Raw genomic sequence first — 25945 nt, forward strand, 5'->3', positions numbered from 1 at the left:
AAGATGGCGGATGTGCGTTTGAGCATTGAAGCGCGGAGGCAAGTAATGAAGTAGTAATGAAAGTTTGAGAATGTTGCTGCAGTTCAAAGACTGTGTAGACATGAGTATGGTACAGAACCACCTTCAAAGGTAACAATTATACGTTTACGGGCCAATTTCGAAATAGAACAGTGTGCGGTGTGTATAAAGGTCGATCTGGGCGACCGCGTACAACTATAAATGATAAATCGAGCCTACCGGGATCAAAATTTTTCAGGCCAGTGGATAGAACGAAGGGGGGCAATCGAGTTTGCTCCACGTTCTCCAGACCTTACGCTGCGGGATTTCTTCTAAACACTTCTTCAAACGTAAACCAAGTAACCTAGACACACTTTGGAATGAGATTCAAGCAGTGTACGCAGAAATCCCATTGGACACGTTGGTACGATGTACGGAATCAGTGGTGACTCGTACTCAGCAATGTATTGATGCTGAATGCCGCCATTTTGAACAATAATCACATTTGCATCAGAAAGTGCATTTATGTTTCAAATTGGACTTTGAGCTTTCCATTTCCAGCGATTGAACCTTGTAGAACGGAACATAAATTTTCTATGTTCTTCAAAATGTGCATACAGTTTTATGGCTCACCCTATACACCCACGTACCATTGTCACCTCACTCAGCGCCATGACCAAATCTAAATCGCATTAAGCTCCTTTAGCCCTTTTCCCCAGGCCTCTCCAATCAGGTTTCACAATTATTCTCATACTGAGTAGAAGTGCAGTTGCACTGGCACTCAATCTCAAACGATCTAATTTCAGTCAAATAAGATTAATAACCAAAGCAATATTTTTTAAAAATATTTTTAAACTTCTGTCAGAAGCGGTTTCGCCATTTACTAATCTAAAGTTAAAAAGATAGCAAGAATACTATCCAATTTTACTCACTCTCTGTTCTGCAAGGCTTCCAGTTCCTTGGGGTCCATCTCAGCTTCTGTCACCACGTAACTACTCAGAGTGTCGAAGGCGGTCGACTTCTCCAGGTAGCAAGCGGGCACCCAGCCTTCCTGGGGAGATTCTTCCTCACTCATTGGAATAGTGCGCACTAACCACCTGCAAGAGAGCCCCATGAGAGTCGTAAGTTTTCAATACCCAGAAATGTGTTCGCGCTATCAGCATCATTTTGTCTGCCCATTTGAGATGTTCATTTAATCAGTAGAATGTTCTCTATCTTCAGAAAATATTCATACAAGACTTTTTCTATCGTTGATCTTAATAATATTCAGTTATTATAAAAAGTAGCTGCTTGCTTAAAATTTTAAATAAATCTAGTTTTATAAAAACAATTCTTAAAAAAATGTTATCATCGTTGTTTATAGGATTGACTATTATTTTATTTAAATGCAATTACTTCATGGTCTTTAATTTTTAATTCATCATTATAAATATTACGAAAATTAGAAATAAATTTATTCGTTAAAATTCAACAGCAACAGGCATCACTCGTGTGGAATAAGAATTAATTTAAATGAATCACATATTTTTCAAGAAAAGGGAAAACAAAAGAAATGGCCGTTTTCAACATGCCTGTCAACAAACACTCACGTCACATTTATTAATCCAATAGCCATTAGACCGAAATTTTATAAAGCTTTCATGTTGTTATACCAGATATCTTAACAAAAATTATTTGAAATAAAATAAAAGATTAAAATAATAGAATTAGTATTTTCTTATTTTTAGCATTAGGCATAGTTTAGGATATATTGCACCAAGCATATTTTAACTGAATAGTAAAATTTTCACCGTTCGAAAAATTATAATTTTGAATCTTAATGTTTCGATCTCGATTAAAGCGATATTCAACAGCTGTTCAAATAGCATTTCTCAAAAAAGGATGATTTGATTTTATTTAAGATAGGGCCTAACTGTAAAATCCTAGACGTCGACTGCATAGCTATATACCGTATGAATGTCGTTGAAATATTCTCTACTTTGTTGGTTATATAATTTTAAGTTCTCGACTGATTTTCGCACATTAGCATGGGGATAACTTGAAAAAATGAGGCAAATTATCAATTCAGCATCACATGTATAACGTCTCATTCTCCACGTTCCTTTAGGAGAAATTAACTGATAATCGGTTCGTAAAAACTCTTTTTGGAAAGACACCTGTAATTCGTAAAACGATGTTAGTACTCTACAACTAGGCCAACATTACGATTATATGCAGCATAAATCGTCAGTATTTCCAAACATTCTTCGCTACTAAATTACGACAATTTAAAAAAATTGCATAACTGCGTGCAAAGAATGTTATTGTCTTGTTCTATATTCCAATACCTAGGATATTTTAAATGCCCTGTTCCTTAAGTGTACCTGCCCTTTCTTAAAGTTGCAACAATTGATCACTCAAAGTGAATAACGTTAAGTGTGAATAGCAATCTTCTATCAAGTCATGTTAATTTGATGATGTGCTACTAGACAAATATTCGCAAATGAAAACTTTTCTGTATCGAATAAATTTGCTTTTCTGAAATAAGTGTTTCAATCTAAATTTATGATTAGTCCCTCTAAATTTAAAAACAATCAGATCTCAGCAAATTGCATTTTAAAAAAACTGCATTTAATATTGTCACAACGTGCTGTAAACAAAATAAAGAAGAGCATTATTGAAAAATGTATTTTAAATCTTCATTAAAATAAGAGAAAAAAGTGAATGGAATCCATACAATAAAATTGCTATTGCAAATGAATCATTTTTTTAAATTTTCAAAGTGATAAACGAAGGACCTTAAGTGATTATTTACTCATTTTTTTATGTCCAAGAGTTTGATATTCTTCCTCTAGAATATCCTAAATGATAATACACGATTTAAATATTTCATCTTTAAACAAACAATGCTACCTTATTTTCCTAAGAAAAAAATATAATGAATGCTTCTGAATTTTATCACAATGTAAACACATTTTTAGGGGGGGGGATGAGTATGAGACTACGCCCCAAATGCGAAAGAAATCTGAAATATTCGTTATAATTTTTTAAAAATAAAAGTCAGCCCGCCCTTTTATAAAATTTGGAAAAATGAGAAAAATGATGCTGATTTTTAAGCAAGGATTTCCACGACTTAAGTATCAGTTTTAATAATGAATTTAATTGCGCTTCCATATAAGCAACGTCATGTAGTTGTGATTTTGTGAAAAAATTTATTTTAAGTTTCCATAATATTCAAAATAATAAATACAAGATTTAAAAGTAGGAAATAATAAAATTCCAAATTTTTAATATGATAACAAAAACATATTTTTGGACAACTGTTTGCGTTATTAACTGCTCAAAACTATTTATTTTAATTTTATTTGGAACTTTTTCAAGTTATTCCAACCTACGTGATTTGAAATCCATACTTCTGGAATTCTTTATCAATACCAGTTTTTTCCAGTAAAGCGCTCCGAACAGATACTTTAATTCTAACCACGTGATACTTAGTTCACTGTATGTACAATTTTTTGCTTAGTATAAAAACTATAAATTAGCGAACAGTTTAATATAGGTAAGTATATTACATACACATACAGTGTTCCCGAACATATGGACATTATGGAATTCGAGTAACAATATAAGTCATCTAATGTCTTTGGCGATATTTTTATTTCTGTCGATTATTTTTAACCAATGACTTCTTTATATTTCCATTCATTATACATCAGAGATTCTGCAACTCGTGAAAACACTTTTTATAAACAAATAAAATGTGACGGATATATGCTCAAGTTAGCTCCATGAAGGAACAGAAAATAAATTGAAGAGAAATTTCGAAGTTCGAATGAAAATACACTCCACGTGTTTTTCGAGATGGCCTTCTGCCAAAATTATCAACGACATTTTTGTCTCTGGAGGGTTTGTAAAGACGGAGAGGGGGAGGACAAGTCTAAATAAAAACCTCACGTTGGCACTTTCGCATGAATTACTAAAGCTACAGCAACAATTTCACAGAAGAAAAAACCTTAAGTTCATGGGTGATCCAGTAAAATGTAGAATAAATAAAAGAGAATGGAAAATAAGCATCACGAGTGCTTAAGAATTCTCTCCAATTGCCAAAACTTTTTTAATAAGTTTTCTTGAAGAGTGAAAAGTTACATTTTAAATTATTAAAATACAACGCACAAGACTTAAGAAAACGACAGAACATGCAGCGGCGGATCAAGCATGTTGGAGACTCCTGGTTCTGAGGTTCTGGAGGACTTCTGAAAAATCACATATGAATTTGAAAATTCTTATTTCTCAGATATTACGTTTTAATTTTAATTTCTAATATCTATTTTTATTTTATTTTTAACAAGGGTGAATTATTTCGTTTTATTATTTCTCTGTTTTATTTTAATTACCAAGCTGATAAGTTTAATTAATTTTTGATGATAATTAAGATATTTTGAAATCGGCATGCCTTTGTCCATGATATGACGAATGTCAGAATAATTAAAACCAAAATAACATAAAATAATGAAAACAAAAGTAAAAAAAATTAATGATGATTTTGAATGCTGTTTTTCCTTACGAATAAGAATCGAAACAACTAATTAAAAATGTAGATGTATTTCAAATAAAGATGTTTTCAGCAAGGAATGCAATTGAAATTTCAATTGTATAAAAATAATTTTCAGGGTTCTTGAAATGTCTAAAGATCAACCTCCTCAAATAAAGTAATAGTTTCATTTAAAATAGATCATTACTCCATGCAATAATAAATGAAACAAAATATTCACATGTTACTTAAATAATGCATAATGCACGTTAATACGTAGTATAAGTTATTTTTAATTAAAGTTATTTTAAAAAATATTTTTAAATTGAAGTTGCCATAACAATAAACAGATATTTTGGAGAAAAAATTAAGATTTATAGAATTACTTTTAAGATCCAAGTAAAATCTTTAGAAAAAGAAAGCGAGTAAAATTATAAATGTTTCTAAATAGATCAATACATTTCATTAAGCAAATATATCTTCAATAAAATTCTCATCAAAGATCAACCTGAAATAAGAAGATAAAAAATGAACGAAATTCGCCATTTAAAACATTTAAATCATGATATTTAAATGGGATACATTTGGTAATTCAATGAAAATACACACATGTATTTCAAAAAATTATCGTTATGATTGCCTGTGTATCAAATTTCATGTCTCTTCCTTTATGTCGACGCTGTAGAAAAGAAAGACATTCTTTTTATAATAACAGATTAAAAAATATCTCACAGTATTAATCACTGAATGATACGAAGTTAAGTAATCAGCTTGTGTTGGCACAACTTTGTAGTACAATGCTTACCAGGTATCGCACAAAATACATTGTTCGAATGTATACAAAATGTGTGAGTAATTTGAAACTAATTATAGCGAAACAAATTTCAACTTCATTCTTTCATTTCAACTTCTTTCAGATCTTTTCATTTCAACTTCAAATTTGCATTTAAATTTGTAAGAATTAACTTCAGCAAAGACATAATTTTTATAATCCAGTCATAAAAACGATAAATTATACTACAATTTGGTAAAATACATAATTCAACCAAATTAAACTTAATCAAATATTTATTACCATTACTAAATTCACATCATGGTTTAGCTATTGATTTGTCAAGATTTTGGCCTCGTAACCATTCTGGATTTTGGGATTTTAGCTTGTTAGATTACACCCAGACTCGAAGAGCTATCATGCAACAAAACCACATTGGCTCTTTAATGCAAACAAAATGCACTCACCTCCTGGGTTTGGACGCGTCGATGACTTCCACTCTTTGCCCCTCTTTCATAGAGACGGCTTCTTCGTCGCTTCCCATCGGCTTGAAATCCATGATGGCCACGTATACATCGATACCCTGAGGACCGAAAACCAGACTTATATGAATATTCATGATAATAGAACTACAACTGGCTTTAAAAAGCAACAGTTAAAAATAGGTATTTCTAAAAAAATGCTATTTGATTTCTTTCATTTTTTTTAAACGACAGCATTTTATATGTTACACAATTTTTATTGCCATCCGGAGAGGATTCATGAATTGCACTTTTTTACAAAATAAATGGATCTTATCGATATCAGTTTTTACTTAGTGACAAATGGGATAGTAGAATAGAAACCACGCTAACTCACTACAAAAGATTTTGCATACCGGAGAACAAATGTTTTGTTGAAGACGAAAGAGGAAGAAAAATATTTTTTGTGATATTCTCTTATAAATATTTAATTCCTTTAATAGCAACTGTGTTAAGAGAAAATGTAGCCTAAACTTTCTGAAGTTTCATTCTTTATTTTGTACTCGGTTTAAGTTACATATTTCCTGATGTGTAAAATAAAATAATTCCAAAGAATCTTCAATTTTTGCCGGTGGGATTTTCTTCTGAGAATCAGGTGAGTGTTCTCAATATCCACTCATAAGTTTCATCAAGGAAACAACTTTATAATATTATTAAAAAAAACTATGTTTTCTTTTTTACATAATAACTTGTTAAGTAACATATCAAAAAATAAATAATTTTAAGATTTTTTTTTAAATAAATGATTTGAAATCCTAAATAAGTGCAGTCGCAATTATTATGAATTATTAAATGAAAAGTGGTTTGCAAAATTAAAACTTGGAAAAAATTAATATTCAGACATTCATTCTTCATCATTCTAAATGAAATTTGGAAGTATTGTTTTTCAGAATAAGCTGACTTCTCAACGAAGAGCGAAGAGAACATTTTTCATTTAAATCTATAATTTTCTATTAAAATAATCACCTCTAAATACGTCGAAACAATAAATAATATAATCAATAATAAATTTTATCACATTACATGCTTCTCTCTGACACACATATGAATGCTTTATAAAAAGATGAATAAATAAAAGACCAAAAGTAATAACTTCTAGGAAATATACCTTAACGTTTATAAGGTAACGCCATCTGTTGTATCAAAAAAGAAGGTAGTAGACTTATGTAACTGCTACAATCGGGAATTTTATATTCGAATGATTCACAGTACATTGAACTGCTGATATTTATCGTTCTTTCAACAACAGGTTCATTTTCCTCTCCAATATTCTTCCTGAAATTATTCTTTTATGCATTCGAACATTCCTCAAATAAATAATATCTTTTGGATTTGTTTAAAAAGCTTTCTGTGCGGGATGATTTTCTCTTGAAATACATCTCAGCATGATCTCTGATATTGTAATTGGAGACAATAACGGTTCTGGTTTAATGTACAACGGTTACATTAAAGGTTACTAGAAAAAATTGTTTAATGATTTTTAAAATACGCTTTTATGAGAGCACTTAGTCTCACGGACACATCAGAATTGATGATGAGAAGCTTCCGGCATGCTGGATGGTTCTCGCCGCCCTGGTGGGTACACAAAAAGGTGAGGATTTGGCTCCTCCCATCGATAACGGGACGTACTTCCCAGGGGAAGGGTTGTACCGTGGCTGGTGATGGCCCTTAGGATTAAACCAAAGTTCCTTCAAGTGTTGCGGCAGTGCAGTCATTCAGATTTTTCTAAGTGCCTTACGGCGGATCGGAATAGCCAATTTAAGGATAAGGTTATGAAAGCACTTAACACAAAGAGCATAATCAGAAATGGAGGCAAAAATTAAGAGCCTTACCGAAAATTAAGCACATTCATATATGTATGAGTACATAAACTTAAGTATTTCTAAGCACGAGATTTTTTCTGTAATAATAAATTATAATATTTGTAGTAAACAATTTTAAAATATCTATTTTTGAAATTTAATTTTTTTTTTAAATTTGAATCTTTGACAAAAAACAACTTTTTATATTTCAATCGAAATATTCTAGACGGAATAATATGGGAATTCTATAAATGGTAATAACTTTATTTAGAAGTTAAAGATAGCCTCATCTCTTATTTAGATTGGCAACATTATTTTTAGGCAATAATTAATACAAGGACATTCTGAAAATTTGAGTTATGAGAAAATCGAATAGAAACATGTTGCCAATATTGAACATTCAATTAATCGGTAAATTGGACAAAAATGGATTTATAAAATTCTTTACACAAGACAATGGCGGGTGGGGGTTGGAAAAGGGGGATTTCTCCCATTCCCTAATACAAAGGTCTATGTTAATTATGCAAACGAACCTTAATCAATCGGTCACCAATTACGTATTAGTTCAGAAGACTTAATTTATCAATGCCAGATAATACAAGCAGATTTTTACCACAATAATATTAAATGTAAGCTCAATCAAAAAATATAATTAAATAACTTCTATATCTTAATGATTTCTTTATGTGTACAATTTAGAAAAATTTACACATAAAAAGTAATTGACTGTTCTTCCCCTAATCTTTAAAACACTCAATTTTAATTTTAATTTTAAAATGTCAAACATCTGACAGTATTATCCTGTATTGATAATTTAATTTGAATGAATTAATACATACAGTTTTTGCTTTCATTTTTTATAAAATAAACCCAGATTATATAAATATTTATATGAATAGAAATAATAAGCATAGAAATGCGAAAAGTTATTATTACAGTTAATTTCACATTGCCTTAAAATTTTTCAATAACAATTTCAGACCCTTAAAAGTTTGTTTTTCTTTATTATTTTTCTGTGAATGTTGTTGCACTTTGTTCAAGAATAAAAACTCATTTGTTTCATTAGATTTTGCGATAATTCTTTCATTTTTCCTGGTAGTACAGAAATTTCTTTTTCTATCTTTTTTGTTTAACTCGAAAGTGCAAAGTACATAATACAATACATTTTATTCAAGAAAAAAAGTAAAAAGAAAAGAAAAGAAACAATTCTTCAAAAATGCACGTGTATTTGTAAAAAATGTTACACATCCATATATTTTGAATGGAATTGTTACTACATATATATAAAGTTCTCCAGCTTATGCAAATCCAAATTATTAATTTTTTGTTCTTTTTTTTTTTTCTGAACAAAATTCGCAGCATTTTCTCGGAATGTACGAGTATCCTTTTCTGTTTACCACTTCCTGCAGCTTTAGGGAACTTATGTTAGAAACTCATATTTCCTATGGCATACTCTATAGTGTATAATGTATGTGGGCTGCTGAATACATTCAAGAGAAAGACCATAGTATTAATTTCCCGTTGGAGATAATTTACAACTGCTTTTAAGAATACTTTCTGCTTTTACAGCTATCTTCTTTATGGGAACTGAATAATTACAAACACATGTGCAGGTAACTAATTCGTTTCTTGCGTTCTGAAAAACACAGGAGAGTGGTAAGATTTTATTGATGGATTGCGGGTGGCTAGCATTTTTCTGAAACTTTCAAAGAGGACGACAACCCAACAAATTACTATAGTAGAGCGTCAGATTTAAAAGTTGGGTGAGAAAATCTTTCTATTACTATCATAATTAACACAAATTTTCCGAGGTTAACAAAAAAAATGAGTCAAAATTTAGCAAAATCTATCTTTAGTGAGCTTTGAACATTCAAAAAGTAACTTCTCTCTAAATGTCACGTTTCTTAGCGATTTAGACTTATGTTGTTTTATCAGGCAGATCATTATATAAGTTGGGAAAAAGATTTCACTGGGAAACCAAAAATTTCGAGGCAGGGTTATAAAAGAAGGAAAAAATAGACCCTTTAAAAAACTATATAATCTTAATAATAAAGGAGTTTTTTTAATTTATTATTTTTATAAATTTTAAATATCAGACTGAGCAGAATATTTTTAAAATAAAAATTAACATTTCTCAAGATTAAGGCAACAAATGACAATTTTCAAAGGAATGAGGACATTTAAAAAAGTAACCACAAAAGAAATCGCTATTGTTGAAAACTTACGTCCATAATTTAAAATTTAATCATTATGGATTTCAGGAAAATCGACTAAAATAATTACAATCGCACAGTGAAATCCCTTTCGTAGGTCATGCAAGAGATCGCTCCAAACAACGTATATATTAACAAGAACCATGATTAAATGTGCTAAAGAGGCTTTACGGCAATCAGAATAAAAACTACTTAATATCATATATATATTTCATAAGGCTTTTAGAACAACTTCTCCCATATCTGATGTATTTATTTCTTTTGCACATAGCACTTTATTCTCATTCTTCGAAGATCGGGACCAATCTGTATATTCTTTAAAACCCATAATGGGTTAAACATAAAGAAACCAGGCATAAATAAAATTTATTATTCACAATTTAGAACACTAAGTAAAAAAAGTTCAAACATTTTTCGAGTTGCAACAAATTTGGCATATTTCGTATTTCGCTCTTTTGGAATAATCATTCCAATATTTCGATATACAGAAAAAAGTCCATTAAGCAATATCTTAACATGTGTGGAAACTCCTGGATCTCTTCGCCAAATTCTTTCTCCCCTTTCGTTGGTTTTCTATCTTGATGTATTTTATAAACAAATATTTTTAACTATTTTCGCTTTATCGTATTCAGGGTCTGCGGAAAAAAAATCAGAATATTTTCTATACATTTCTTGAGAAAAATAAGCACTTTTAAGGATCTTGTTTTTTTCCCAAAACTAAGCCCGATTAAGACGCTTAAAAGTGATTTTTAAATTTAAGCACTCTACGCACCCTGTTAACAGCATTTTTTAATGTTAATTGTTTTATACTTCCTACTCTTATTCTTTCGAAAATGTACTATATGGTAATAATACTGAAATGACATCAAAACTTATTTGAATTCATGATTAACTGACAATTAAGTTTCGAGAATATTAAAATACTGTCATAGAAAATACACGAAGTTACATAATTCCAACTCGAGCATATCGAGAAGTGAGAGAAAAATCGATTAGAAAAAATCCATTTTTACAAACATGCCAGTAGTCATGTTAAATAAAAAAAAAGAATTTAAAAAGTCTATTGTCTCAGCAATTGTGTTAATGAATGCCGCTCTTTCTAGCATTCAGTACATTGGAGATAGAACACAAAACCACGGAATTGTTTCCGAATCCGATTACAATGAAATCCGCTTCGTTCGAATATTTTGCATGCTATCCATCAGCGAGAAAAGTTCGCAGAATCTATTTGTGTTCGAATCAAGGTCTCTTGTCCAAACAGCGTCGATACATCCGACGGAAGAGATTAACCTTGATTCGGCTACCTTGTCTGTTACCTGCTCATAGCTTCTAAATAGAGTCCTGGCACTGTTCTCTGTTTTCTCACAGAAGAAAGGCGGTCGTTGTCTACCCTTTAGAGGGTCCGTGACTCAAACAGAACTTTTTAAAAAGATCCTCAATCTGGCAATGGTTGTAGGAGTGAGATTCATTTCCGGCTGCTGGTAAATAAGAGTGAATTAAGTAATCAGTAATCAAAATACGAAAAGATTTACGAAGTGGAATTTAAATTACTCACAAATAAACTATAATAATTCCTTACGCGGCGGATAATAAGTAATTATTGATGATATGAACATCAACTGCATGAAACAATGAATTGGTTTAGATGTGAACAAATTACGAAAAGATTTAAGAAACAGAATTTAAATTACCCACGAATTAACTAGAATAATTCCTTAAACGGCTGGATTCTGAAATTGATGATATGAACATCAGCTGCATATGACAATGAATTGGTTTAGCAGTAAACAAAATGCGAAAAGATTTACGAAACAGAATTTAAATTACCCACGAATTAACTAGAATAATTTCTTAACCGGCGGATACTAAGTAATTATTGATGATATGAACATCAGCTGCATAAGACAATGAATTGATTTAACAGTAAATAAATTACGAAAAGAGTTACGAAACAGAATTTTATTGTTTATTTTCAAACTAATTTTATTGTTTTATCAAGTCTTTTACTCACGTGTTTTACTAATATTATGGTTAAAAAATAAATGTTGTTTTCTTCGACCATCATTTTCGAGAAAGAATTTTTACTTTTTTTTTCCTTAAAATGCAAACTTTTAATAAGCATGTGAAATAATTCAATGATATTAGATCACTTACTAAGCAATATTAATTTCCTTTAATCATTCGACTAAGAATGTCAAGGAATTCAAGATTACTAAATCTCGTTCCTACCGAAAGCAGGAAAAACACTCAACTCGATGGTTTCCAAGAAGGAACACAAATGCTGACAAGATGAGACCAGCAATTCGAATAATTAGTAACATTAATGAAGGAACTTGTAATCCGTAACAAAGACAGAACGGAAAAAAAGAATCCCAGTGCTTATCATAAACATTTTAAATCTATATATCAAATTTCGACCGTCCCTGGATAAGCATATTCACTTATAGATGAATGATGAAAATATAGCGACTTTAATAAATGAAAATTTTGTTTGTGATCTTGTGCATCTGTAACAAATTTTGGATTCAAATGATGAAAAAAACTTCCAAAATGAATACTCTATTTTATTCACTGCGCAGAGAAAACGGCATGTTATTGTGCCAGTATATAAGGAAAAACTCCAGCTGATAGGTTACATGTTGCAACTGGCACTCAGATATGAATTCCGAAGATAGCTAAGGATCTAAACAGGCAAGGGAGGGAAATGGACAATGCTTCAAACTGAAGCACAAATAGAAAAAAAAATAGGTTTGTCAGAGCAGGATAGGAATTCTTGGCAGAACTTTCACGTAATAAATAACACCAAAACAGCATCTTTTTTGTAGCCGAAGCTTCTTTCTATTCCTCTGTTCGCATCAACTTTCAAAGGCACTTCTTTTTGGAGAATAATTAAGAAAACTGAGTAACAATATGGAGTGAATGCTAAATTATCATGATTGGCTCATGACTTCTTAGTTAACATGTCATTTGCATGAACGCTTCATTTCAAAGCAACCCTGGGTCTTTTTGAGAGAACTCATAATTTTAAATAGTGATCTGATGATGAGGAAGATATTTAAGATGACATCTGTTTTCCAGAATTCCAACCTACACAAGTGAGAGGATGATTCAACCCTCCACATTCGATGTAACGTGCATCAAGTTTCATGGCAGCTTTAAAAGGAAATCTTGTTTCAAATTTAGAACTCTTCGTTCCAAATCTTAGAGTCTACCACAACACCATTCCGACTCATTCTATGACTACATTAGAGAATGATCAACAAATATTCAAAGAATTTTATTAATGAAAAATAGCAGACATGTTTAGAAACAAAACATATGATTTCAATTAAATGACGAGTGACTCTCAAATGCGCCAACAACAATGAAATATATGAAATTGCATAAAATCTTGCCGGCAATCTTTTTCCTATCAGAAGTTAATTTTAAATAACTATAAACCCTTCTATTATGAAATACTTTCAGAATCAAAGAACAGTCGACCCTGAGAAGTAAAAACGCTCTTATATCATTACATGCAGATGAGCATGAATGGGGAAGAAAGTTATGAAAGTTATGGAAGAAAGTTATGATTATAAAGGATATACTCCAAACTGGGGGATAGATGTAGTCTTTAGAAACGAAATGCTCGCGGAGATCTGTCAGGCAATTGGAAATTTGTTATCAAGTGGAACGGCAATGAGGGTTATTTTCAGAAATGATAAACAAATTATTTGATAGATTTTAAATTCACAATTTCTAATTTTATATATGTGTAGTTAGTGTGCGCGATTGTTTCATCTTGCAAAATAACTAGATACCAATACTAGAAAAAAATGCTATATGTTCTGAATTCGTATTTTGGAATTGATGCGGAATCGCATAACTATATCTAAATAATGATGAAAAAAGACGAAAAAGAAATTCACTTGAAGATAGTCATGCAGATAATTTCAAGTAAAAGCGAATGAATTGCCAGATAAATAATTGAGAATCTAAAGGAAACGGACTGTGAAAGTAATAGCATAAAGACTTGCTGTTTCAAAATTTTGTTCTAGTTTGACTTTTTCTCCCAAATAGAAAAAAAAAAAAAAAAACATGTTACAATGTATGTATTTCAACTTAGTTTACCATATCGGTTTTCTAGCTTCTTGAACTAGTTTATTGAGAGGTACAAAATAATTCTGAAACGCAGCCCTCATGAAGAAATAATACAAAATTTAGGACGAAAGGAAATGCTTAGATCTGATGGGGAACAATTACCACTGTTTAACCCATTTCACAAATTAAAAAAAAAAAAGAATCAGTCGTTTCCCTTCTGTTATATTTTAGATTTATGCTTAACGTCAAAAGTACAACACATCAGAAGCATATTGAATTATTAGACTCACTATGCAATCAATGCCAGTGAATTTAGTTTTATGTTCACACACATTTCGAAATAAGCAATGATTTCATGATTTTTTTACATAATCGGACAGCCAATTTCCGAAAAAGAAAAAAAAATAGTAAAATAAACAACTGAAGTCAGATAAAGAGAGCTTACAGGAGTTTTTACCCCTTTTCTCTTTCTTGAATAAGTTGTTGTACTAAATATTCCAAATTAACTTGTCGCTTTCAGCTTCCACTCGATGACTGTCACGTTTTCATCGAAAAGGCGGCGTTAGTAATGGGGAAAAAGGGCAATACCCCACCCCCGGGACAAGATATTGAGGGTTTCACTGGTAAAAGTTTTCACCACTTCAAGACGGTTGCGGAAAGCTGGGAATGAACAATGTGATAACTTAATCCTTTGCACTCGGATAGTGGCACTCATTCACCATTCAAGACGGTGCATCCTTTTGACGTTTTATTTATTTATTTTTCAATTTTGATGGTTAAAAATGCCTATAGAATGATAAAATGATGTAGATTAATTTTTCAAAGAAATTCGACTAAAAACAATTATGTATATTTATTTTTCCGAGCAAATCTTTGTATTAGGTGAATAATAATGCATCGAATTACTTTTCCGAGTGCAAAGGGTTAAAAACCATCTTAAAATAATATAGTGTAAATAATCGAAATATCTAAATAAAGTTTAGATGGTTTGACTACATTTGGAAATAACACTGACAAGGTGATAGGTGAGTAAGATGTCACAATTTGCCGATAATTTTTGATTGGCACACTAAGAATTCAATAATGCAATGGATGGCGACGATGTTGAGTCCGCAGATTTTGCGGAGTAAAGGTCAGTATCTGATTAATAAAAACTAAATAATATTTATTTTTCTTTAATTAAATGTAAAAATGAATTGTTATGAATTATTTTAGAGAAACTGTGCTTTTCGGCAAACGTCTGCCGCCTCTGTTTCATTGTACAGAAGACTTAGTAAAGAAGAACAAAATAAAAAGACCATGTATCACAAGCAACCTAAATTCTAGAGCCGCTAAATGTGAATCATTCGTCAACCTCGTTTTCGGTGCCCTCCGACGTTGTGGTGGAAACATTAAAATATATATCCTACAGATCCGGAGAACGTGACTCGGATGGAGCATCATGTTCTATAAATAGCATCAAACATTTAGGCAAAAACACGTAAAACATACAAAATATTGCCATCAGAAGGGCAATTTCCTCCGCCTACAAACAATTTCTTTAATTCGGAATCGCAGAGAAATAGAAAAGCTAAACTTAAAGTTTACAAAGTAGATTTAAACCAACATAATTACCTATCTCGAAATCGCAATAAAATGTTATTACAAAGGAACTGAGCTAAACTCGAGGAGTACAATAAAAATCCGATTTGTCCAAAAATTCGAATAAAAAAAACCTGGGCAGAAAAAATGGCAATAAAAAAACATATTTTTTAAATTAAAAATGGCGACAAAGGTACATACTTTATATTTTCTCAATTTTTAACTTTTATTGTTGCATTTCGAACAATAAAATTTAAAAATTGAGCTTTGAAATTGATTTGTTTATTCGAATTCTGAATACTAAAAAACTTCTGAATTTATTTAACTAAAAATTGAATTTATTTATTCGAATTCTGAATATTAAAAAATTTCTGAATTTATTTGACTGAAAATTGAATTTATTTATTCGAATTCCGGAAACTGAAGCGGACAGCTATAATATCGCCCCATGTGTTTGGTGATGGCCAGATCCAGCAGTTATATCATGAAACCACAACCAACAAACTTAAGATATGTGTCTGTTTCTTTCAAAATTGCAAGACTATTTCATTATTCATCCGAAATGGTTTTCGGTCATTTCTCCCAACTGACCTCACGCCAAAGAAGCCCTACTCTCAATACATGTCATATTATAAGTTTGTTAAAATATTTCTTTGGTTTATTAACTCCTTTTAAAGGTACATTTTGACTGTTTCCCACTCTGTCACAGAGACACAAATTCTATAAAAGTGTTTTTATTTTTAAAAAAACGCTATGATTCTACCGATTTTGAGAAAAGTTGCCTTTTATTTGTGTTGGTTGATCAAAATATTACCTGGAAGAGTTCATGCGCAATGTAAGTAATTATTTCCTTTTGGTCTTAACTTTTTCTTTTATATCGGGTGTTGCTTCAAGCTCCTGGAGAAGTGTCAAGACAGGATTGAAAACATCTCACCATTTCTATACATTAACCTTCTTTTAACGCAACAGGATTTCAACGTTGACGTGTGCGTTTTTGAGCGCTGAGGTAAAAAAGCACGTGTTTAAACAACACGTCACTTGTTACAAACAGTTCGAACAAAGAAAAGTTCTAAAATTAAACATTTCTATTCCGAAAACTTAAGTTCCGTTCAGAGGCGGACCAATAGCAGATATGAAAAAGATTTTTTTTTTCACCTACATGTGTTTAGAAAATAGATTTTTCGTCATGATATGCTTAGAAAATAGATAGAGTTTTACTTAGATATGTTTAGAAAAAAATGGAAGAAAAACATTTTTATCAGTTTGTTAAAGAAGGGGGGGGGGAATTCTGATATAAATGTTCACAGCAAATTAAACTCGTAATCATATGTATATTTTTTTTCTAATTTTCATACCATGTTAATTATAGATTTACATTTCTTATAATATTCCAAGTGGTTTTCTAGCTTTCTCCAGTAATTTCTTACAACCCATGTTTTTACGATTTTTATTTTATCTCCAAATTTTTTTCAAAAATATTTTTTTTTAATACACTAATAAAAATACTTTTTTTATTTTGATTATTTTCTATATTTTAGTCTATATTTTGTATAATATTCATGGCATCTTAATAAAGCGGCAAAACGTCTGAGGAATATCCGGGAAGTGAACGTAATCAGGCTGATGCTGCCATGGAAATCAATAATCCAACTTCCGCATTTTGAACATTCAAATAAAATTTCATCGTAAAAAAAATTTCTATTTATAACTAGATTTCAAAGTATAAATTCATATTTGTTTTGAACCCTTTGTTGTTGTTTAGCTCGAAAAAAAAATTATATTTCATCTGTTGCTCAGTTAATAAATGTCTGATATTCGGAAGAGAAGATTAATTAAACACACTCAAAGGCACCGATATTAGACTTGGCGATGGTATTGAAACTGAAAAGAGGAAATAGTTTGGGCGATAGATAGAATTTAACATAAATGATCGGCTATACAAAAAAAATCAATCTTAAATGTAATGTGAGCGATTTAAATTCTATTTTGCTAGTCAATTACAATTTTTAATTGGTTATTTTTATTTTTAGCGTCCTAAATCGTTTGTCGAATCAACAGAAGGATGGTGTCGCTGCAGTTAACCGACATTCGTGATAGAGCTATGAATCAGCTTTGAGTAAAAATAACAAAGAACAATGACAAACCTGACATTGTTTTTCATTTCCTTCGGTGCCACCTGATGTAATCCTCGTCTCCGCATCCACGTTCCTGTCAGCAGTAGTGTCGGCAAGAATATTTTCGCCGGCAGGTTCTTGGCTCGCAGATGTGTTTGCAACAGGTAGTTGAATTGGACTAATTCGAGGTTTCACTACAGCAGATTCATTGAATGTTCTCGGAAATGGATCTGGGGAGTCGACAGACATGATAGTTTCGGTTTGAGAATTAAATTCGATTTCAGAATTTGAAAATCCATGATTTTTGTTTTCCTCATCTGATAACATCTTAATGACTGTCTCTCTTTTGTTTTGGATAGAGTGATTTAAATCGGTAAAATTATTGCTTAAATTGTTTACTTCGGAGGAAAAACTATTTGAAATTTCATTATTCAATGTTACTGCTTCGTTTTTGCTTTGAAAAATAGAAAAATTCGAGGTTAAATGAGTAACAGAATCAATTTGTTCGTTACAATGATCCTCTTTCAAGTTATAATGAACCTCACTCGATGTTTCGATAGGTTTTATATGATCACTATTAATTTTCTCAATAACGGACGCTTTACTCACATTTCCCACTGATGAGGTTTTTGAATCACTCGCTCCAAATAGTGTGCTCATTTCGGTCTTATCAACGTGATTTGAGTAAATTTCACTATCACAAGCTCGGTCTTCGTCTCCGAATTTCAAAGACCGTGTTTCTGAACCTTCTACCTTTGTGAAGGATTCAAATCCATTTGCACCATAGTTTACCTTACTTATAAAAGAAGTTAAATGTCCATTCATCTCAACATTCTTAGAATTTTTTGAATCTTCTCCATTTAATGAAATCTCTTTTTCATGCATCTCAGAAACACCATTGGAGTAAAAGTAAACATTGTCGGAATTTTCACTCAAAGTCACGTCTTCAATCAATGATTGTTTTATTTGAGGTGCCATTTGACTCAATTTTGCTTCAATTATATCATCGTCTAACTTTATTTTCTTCGCGCATGGTTTCTCAACAAGTTCATTCGCTGTTTTTCCATTTTCAGACGTGAAACTAATTTGTTCCCCAACAATTCTATTTTGCTGCAGTGTACCATTTTTATGACAGTCGAAATCTTCGCCTCTCGCTTTTTCGTCGGTCTTTTTCATTTTTGAAACATTATCAGTCTGAAATGATGAATTTTCATCAGCAGTCGATAAATTTCTTTTTGCAACAGGTTGAATCTGCTTTATACCAGATGATTTTTTAAAATTTGTGTCATTCATTGTTTCCTTTGCACAACTATCAGCCAGAATTTCAGAAGGCGAAGAGTCTTTCAGATTAGAAGAAATAGAAGTATCATCTTCAGTTTGTACAGCCTTCTTTTTTAATTTAGATTTCAACTCATCCATTAGGTTTTTTGAAAAACCAGACTGAGGAATGTGGCTTAATTTTTTAGGAGTAATAATCTCTTGTGTCAGAAGCTCATTAATATTAGTATTTCCATCGCCAAAAACTTGCTTTTCTACATGATCTATTTTCTTTACAAACGAATGTTCCTTTTCTTCAAGTTCATCGATTTCCATCTTTTCATGCTGCAATCCATTTGAAAGCGTCTCGCGATCTTTCGTCAGAATCACATGTTGTTCACCTTCCCTATTCAGGGAATAAACTTCCTTCTCCCTATTTAAATCACAATGGAAAACTGAATCTAATTTCCCGTTTAAGTATTCCGAAGTAAAATTTTTAGTCGCTTGTGAACAATCGTTTCTTTGTAATTGCATTGTTTCTGTTTCTTCCTCCTCGTTCACGATAATTTTGTCTTCTTTCTCAAGCAGATGATCTTTATTGTCCAGCTGGCACTGGAATGAAGACATTTCATTCCTTAATGAATTCGACATCGAATGAGCCACATCTTCGAAATTATAGTTAGTTCTGTCGCTTTCAACACGCATCAATTGACACCCGTTGTGAATATCAGATTTATCACCATTTGATGACTCACAATTCTCAATTACTAATTTGGAAACATTTCCTGTTTTGAAATAATTTTTTCCTTCGGCTGAGTCCAATGTTTCTGAAAGTGATGCAGTTTGTGAAGATAGATGGGAAGAATCACCAATATCAGATATAATGGCAGTGGCCATTTTACCTGGCTGAATATCAGTGACTTCCATACTCAGTGGCTCTCCGAAATCCAATTCTACAACATCATTTATGTCAAAAGTACCGACTAAGGTAAGCCTATTACCTGATTCGTTATTCGAGTTATTAGATTCGAAGGCACTAAACTGCATTTTATATTTCTCCAAGCGACTCAGTTTCACCGGAGGTACGTCCTCTTCTTTTGATTCATGAAGAATGTTTTCTTTTTGAGTCATTTCCTTCAACCTTTCATCTGTTTTGATTCGTTTTTTGATGATTTCCTCTGCTTTGTGGCCATGCTTACCCGGTCTCTTGGGCCTGGATTTACGTATGTCTTTCAAAACTTCGACTTCTTCCTGCATTTTATCGAAAACTTCAGTAACAGGAGGAGGTTCTGAAGGTTCTGGGGGAGGATTTTTGATTTCGCTCAGCATCTTAATTTTGAGGGAACGACGGAATTCCTCGATATCGCTGGCTGCTCCGCCTTCCAAACCAGCGGGCAATGTGTGCCGCCTTCCTCTAACACCTCTTTTCCCAAAAATTTCTTTCATGGCTGCTGGAATTATAGCTCCTTCTCCGCTGTGGATGAAAAGATATTCACCTTCTTTCATCTTGAGGACATCTTCAACACCTCCTTTCACAATCATCTCGATTTCTGTAGGTATCAACACATCTCGCATGCTTTCTTCCTCTACTACTGACACCATATCTTTAACAGTTTTATCAGTCGTGGCTCCGAGAACCGGATAAATATACTTGTGTCCCGCCATGGCTCGGTATTTCGATGTAATGCGGCAGTGAAAATCATGTTCAGTCACCATTCGAGCTGTGCCGTCTAAATCTATGATAGGATAGGCAAATTTATAGTCTTTAAAATATTGATTTTTCTCAGTTATTCGGCATCCGGATGATCGTTCGAACTTAGGAAAATCATCTAAACAGGGTACATAATGATGATCGTCCATAGAATGGCTTTTACCCGTGACTCTGCAAAAAGGCATCGTGCATGAACGCCTTAAATTATAGATTGCAGCGAGGGGCGGGGCTCTTCTCTTATCCATTGTGGAATTCACTCCGGATAAATTCTTAATCCAAAATAAATTTGCGATAAAATATGTTTCTGTTTTTATAAACTCTAGACTCGGGATGAAATTATTAATGGATAAAAGTAATTCAATGTCATCTTTTTAAATGCTTTATATTACCAGTTTCAACGAAAAAATATCTAAAGGAATGTAAAAATTGCAGACATATATAAAAAAAAGTTATGCATTCAGCGTCTAAACAATCCTAAGATTACATTTTAAAGTTATCGAAACACATTAAGGATTCGAATACGACTGATATCACTATTTTAATGTTATTAATAAAACTCTAAAACAGATAAGTTAAAAAGAATTTGAAGCTAAAATGCTAAATAATTTAAAATATTCTGCTTCATATCATGTGGGGGGAAAGCACTATATACAAAAAAGAGTTACATATCTTCGCTAATTATCAAGAAAAATACTAAAAACAATGAAGTCACAATCTGAAATTAACTGTCTTTCAAAAAAAATGTAAAAAAAATATTTTTAAAAGCAAAGAATTATTTAAATTCTATCTAAGTCAGCGTGAAGCTACTTGGTTGCGTTCTAAAACTTATAGAAGAGATATTAGGAAAAGCACTTAATTCCTATCATGCCAAAACAAAAGGTACTCATCCAAAATCCTTTCATGCAACGATTCCCGTAATCCATATCCGAACATTTGTTTCGCTGTGTTTGTATTCCCATAAGCGAGCGGCGGAAGGCACTCGAAGCATCCGGAGCTAAATAGTGTTTGTTCCGTCTTCACGTCGCGATCATTGGGAAGTGAAGGTGACGTCATGCGATTCCCACCCCAACGTCCCTCTCCTGCCAGGTAAAGGAAGAGTAAGAGAGTGTTGTGGTTATTTTGGCCCTGATGGCGTCAAAATAGCACGCCCCCGAAGGTCCCGCTTGTTCTGATGGATGTGAGTGTTGATGTAACGTGTTTGGCCTCGACGAAGCGCATTTCGATTTATAAGCAAATGCTTGAGAAGGTTATGACGTTGAAATAAACTTTTGATGAAATAAATTGAAAAAAGTTTTCGACACTCCGTTAGTCGCAATACGTAAATGATCTTACAAGTATAAAATTACTGGCCTGTTCATTCATTTTTGATCATTTTCTCTTATAATAAATGGTTAAAAATGAACGAATGTTCCTTAAGAAACATTCAAATACTAAAAATGTGAAAAAATTATTAGATGCAGATAGTGTGCGAGTCTAGTAGATTTTGGGACCAATGGGAGGTTAAAAACACGCTTTTATTACGCTAGTATTAAGAAGAAGAATACAGCTCTTTTCTTTTTTTTCTTTTTTTTTTTTTTTTTTCAAAATTCAGTGATTAAAAGCAATATACAAGCAGTGTAATAATAAACTTTTAATAGTTTAAAGCAAATTGGATTTCACTCGTATTAATAATTCAATAGTTCAATATTTAATGAATTTTTACGAACATCCTTCCCGATGATATCCTTGATGCTTAATATCATTGATATACTTTTCAAAGCAGCATAATTTTGAATCTTACTATTCTTATCCAGACTTTTGGACAGAAAAATCGTGACCAAACCTAAATCTTGAATTATTTCTTTGAAGTTATGATGAATAAAAATTAAATAATTTAAACGCCTGCTGCTTCAAAACATGTTAATTCCTTTGATGAGGGGTTTATGTGTTGCTTCATTCACTATTTTAGTATCATGTGTCGCCCCTTTTACAAAATCAATATTTAATTATAATGATTCGATTTAATAATTAATTGTATATAATTATGTTTTAAACATATAAAAAAAAGTATTTTCATCAAGAATAAAGGATATACAAAATTAAAGAACCCTAACAAATCAGAAATTAAATAAAAAACTACCATTTTTGCAAACGAAAAAAAAAAAAACATCCCTAGTTAAAAAAAAAAATCAGTTTTAAATAATGTGGTATATCAAGCATCAAAAGCATAGTATGTTTCAAGCATTACATCCATAGACACTGATATATTTACGTAACTTCTTAAAGAGACATTCTTTCTATTTAACATAATTTATCTCGAATTTTGAATATTTACTGTCAAAACGAAATCAAAAACTGATTACCCCAAAGGCACATGGAAAAAACTTGAATGACCGAATTGAATGAATGACCGAAATTTGAATGAATTATTCATCATAACCATCGGAACAGCAACACTCGCAGAAACTGTGATTGAGTCCTAAGGGCCAAGCCGGTACAGCCCTTCCGTAAGGAAGTACGTCCCGTCATAGATGGAAGGAGCCAGACCTCCACCTTTTTGTGTACCCACAAGAGTAGTGAGAACCAACCACTATGCCGAAAGCTTCTCATCCTCTGTACAAAACGAAATGAATAAAAAAATATAATGATGCAAATCTGATTTCCCCAAATTCGCTACATTTAGAAAATTACTTTATTCAGATTAAAATTCCAGTAGTCTTTCGTGTGCCAGATACATAATGAGGTTTTCTAATTAGCTAAACTTTATATAAAAAGAGAACTTTATATTCATTATGACAGTTATTAATTGGGTTTTCACGAAACAATAATTTTATCATAAAATTTTCCTGCCTTGTGACTTATTTATAAACAATAGGTAATGTTTAAAAAAATTGAACAATTATGCCACAATGATATAACTTTTTAGAGAAGAAAAGGAAATTTAGCCACTTCTTTACTATTAAAGCTTTTAAGCTCAGAAACTTTTTCAATCAAAATGATGTATTTCGTTTTTTTTTTTTTTTTTTTTAAATAAAAGCAGCCGAATTTTTCTTTTGATCAAAATACATAGGCAAAGTAATGTAACTTGCAACATCATAAAATTACTCTCAATACGTTAGAATTTAAAATAAGTACGTTATACTGGAAAAAAATATAAAAATGTTTTAATTATTTTTATATTTATGTCAGCGAAAAAAAAAAGTGACTGAAGGTGAAAACAGAGTTGGGGAATGAAAACACGATCAGGATGTGAAAGTTCAACTTGTAGGTCCAAACATCACTTTGCTTCATCAAAAATTAGGTTTAGTCTCCCCGCAATGTTTAAGTATCAAAATAATTAAGATTTAAATTTTTAAATGAAGTAGAAATGAAGGAAATACATCAAAATTTACATAAAATGGTGTGATAGAAGGTGAACAAGTCCCATTCAGAAGCTACTTCTAGGCTATTTTAGGACCTTTGTAGCCAGGTGGTAAGGTTCGGCTTTGGAACTGGAGGGTTTCAAGTTTGAGACTCGAGTCCACAGAAGAACCATCGTGTAAGCGAGTCTGGTGCACATTAAATCCATCGGGACCACATGTCCTCCCGCTGGTGTGATCTTGGAGATTGAAAACAGGGGTACCAGTTCAGATGTCGTTCTCGTCATCTGACCGAGGTTCTAAATTACGAGATCCATCCCAAAATAGCCCTAGTGTTGCTTTAAAATTGGACGTTAATATAACTAAAGTAAATTAAAAATCCTGGCTGTTTTGGGACATCATTTTGTACTGCGGTTGCCTTCTTTCTCTCGAAAAACTTCCGTGTTCCAATATCGTATTTAGTGCGCATCAAGGCAGGTCTTCTTCGGAAACAAAGTAGAGACCTGGAACTCGGGCCGAGGTCTTTCCACTCCCTCACCAAGTCAAATTTAAAGGAATATATAGAAGGGCCATGGGATTCAGCATTATAGCTAACTGTTAAAATCGTTTTCCATTATTGCTGCATGAATATACTAGGTCAAGACTGTATCTTGCATACAGTAAGGACTGAAGTATGCAATTTTTTAAATTTTTTCTCGTCATCTATCACATGATACCTGAATTAGTTAGATAAATATACTATTAGCTAGTCTTCAATGTGTGCTTAAAGCTGGCGTCCGAAGCATCCATACTCCTCCGTCTTTCGCCCATCCCATTGCTACGCTATAGTAGAATATATATCAGAAAGGAAAAATGATGAAGCAGTTTTGAGATACACAAATCTAAAAGCATTAGGGTACCTTCTCTTTCAATAGCGATTTTCGTATATCCTAAATCCAAAAAGTTTTTGTTTTTTTTTAAATATAAATAGATAATCAAAAAGAACTAGCCACCTTTGGTGATCAATTAGACATCCCCGTTTATCGACTTTTCAGATTGTTAAATGATTAATTTGTTGTTTGATATGACTGAAAAATATGAATTCAATCAGTATAACCAGTATATTAATACGAAATAAAAACAGAAGTGAAATGCTTCTACTGAGTTAATGACTGGTAAAAACAAGTTTTTGAATGTTTTGATGTACAGTATGAATTCCGTCATAGCATTTAAGAACATTTTTTTTTTCAAATAATGCATCAAATTGAATTAAAAATATTATTAATTTAAAGAGTAAATTGTGCAAATATAAAATTGATATCATTAAAAAGATAATTTTTGAGTCTTAATATAATACAACGATCATTTTGTTTTAGAAAATATGAATATTAATTTCCATAGAAATCATAACGATAAGGATAGACAAAATTACCATTTTGCAGGCTTTAGGCAAGTTTTTGGACGATTGGCACGATTTTGATGTGCTTGTCTAGAAACTAATCAGAAACCTTACCACTATTACTTATCTTGAAAGGGTTAGGGCTATTTTTTCCCTCGATTAAACTTTTTGTTTGAAGTCTATTTCTTTATTTCATTTATATTTTCTTTCCTCTGACTGAATGTACCTTTTAGTGAGATGACGAAACATCTTCAGAATATTTCTAATAATATTTTGCAGCTCTAATAATTAGCTGAGCGATGCGTTGCACTTAATGCACTTCAGTGAATGAAGAAGTCAGAAATTCGTATGATGTTTTGTTGATATTTGAATGTTGCCATTCTACGGTAAGTAATAAGCGCGATTTCTGTGCCACCTACGTTAGTATTCTATATATATAGATGTTTCTAACAACCGTGGAAGATTAATAAGATAAAATAGGCAAAATGCTCGTCCGATCCAGTAATTTACTAAACAGCGACAACAATAAAAAAATAAACGTAGGCCTCTTAATGGTTCATTTTCAATGTGTCAAAGGGAAATTATAGGAATGACCGTGAAATTTCGGTACAGGTTCCATTATAAATTTTTCTACTTCTCCTTATATCTAAGAAACAAATTTTTAATCAAGT

General features: G+C 31.8%; 1 protein-coding gene across 3 annotated transcripts in view; it reads right to left on the minus strand.

Moving 5' to 3' along the window:
- Window positions 1-25945, minus strand: part of LOC129966881 (obscurin-like) — a 291121-nt gene that overhangs the window by 156589 nt on the left and 108587 nt on the right. The window contains exons 1-3 of one of the 3 annotated variants that reach the window (XM_056081487.1): window positions 17621-20944; window positions 5747-5862; window positions 930-1094 (exon numbers count right to left, since the gene is read on the minus strand). In XM_056081487.1, coding sequence (XP_055937462.1) covers window positions 930-1094; window positions 5747-5862; window positions 17621-20803 — 3464 coding nt within the window. In that variant the 5' untranslated portion in view covers window positions 20804-20944. Of the gene's footprint in view, window positions 1-929; window positions 1095-5746; window positions 5863-17620; window positions 20945-25945 lie in introns of those variants that run through there. The other 2 variants (XM_056081488.1, XM_056081489.1) reach the window with 2 other exon arrangements.

Source organism: Argiope bruennichi, chromosome 4, assembly GCF_947563725.1.
Source record: "Argiope bruennichi chromosome 4, qqArgBrue1.1, whole genome shotgun sequence".
Classification (NCBI taxonomy): Eukaryota; Metazoa; Arthropoda; class Arachnida; order Araneae; family Araneidae; genus Argiope; species Argiope bruennichi.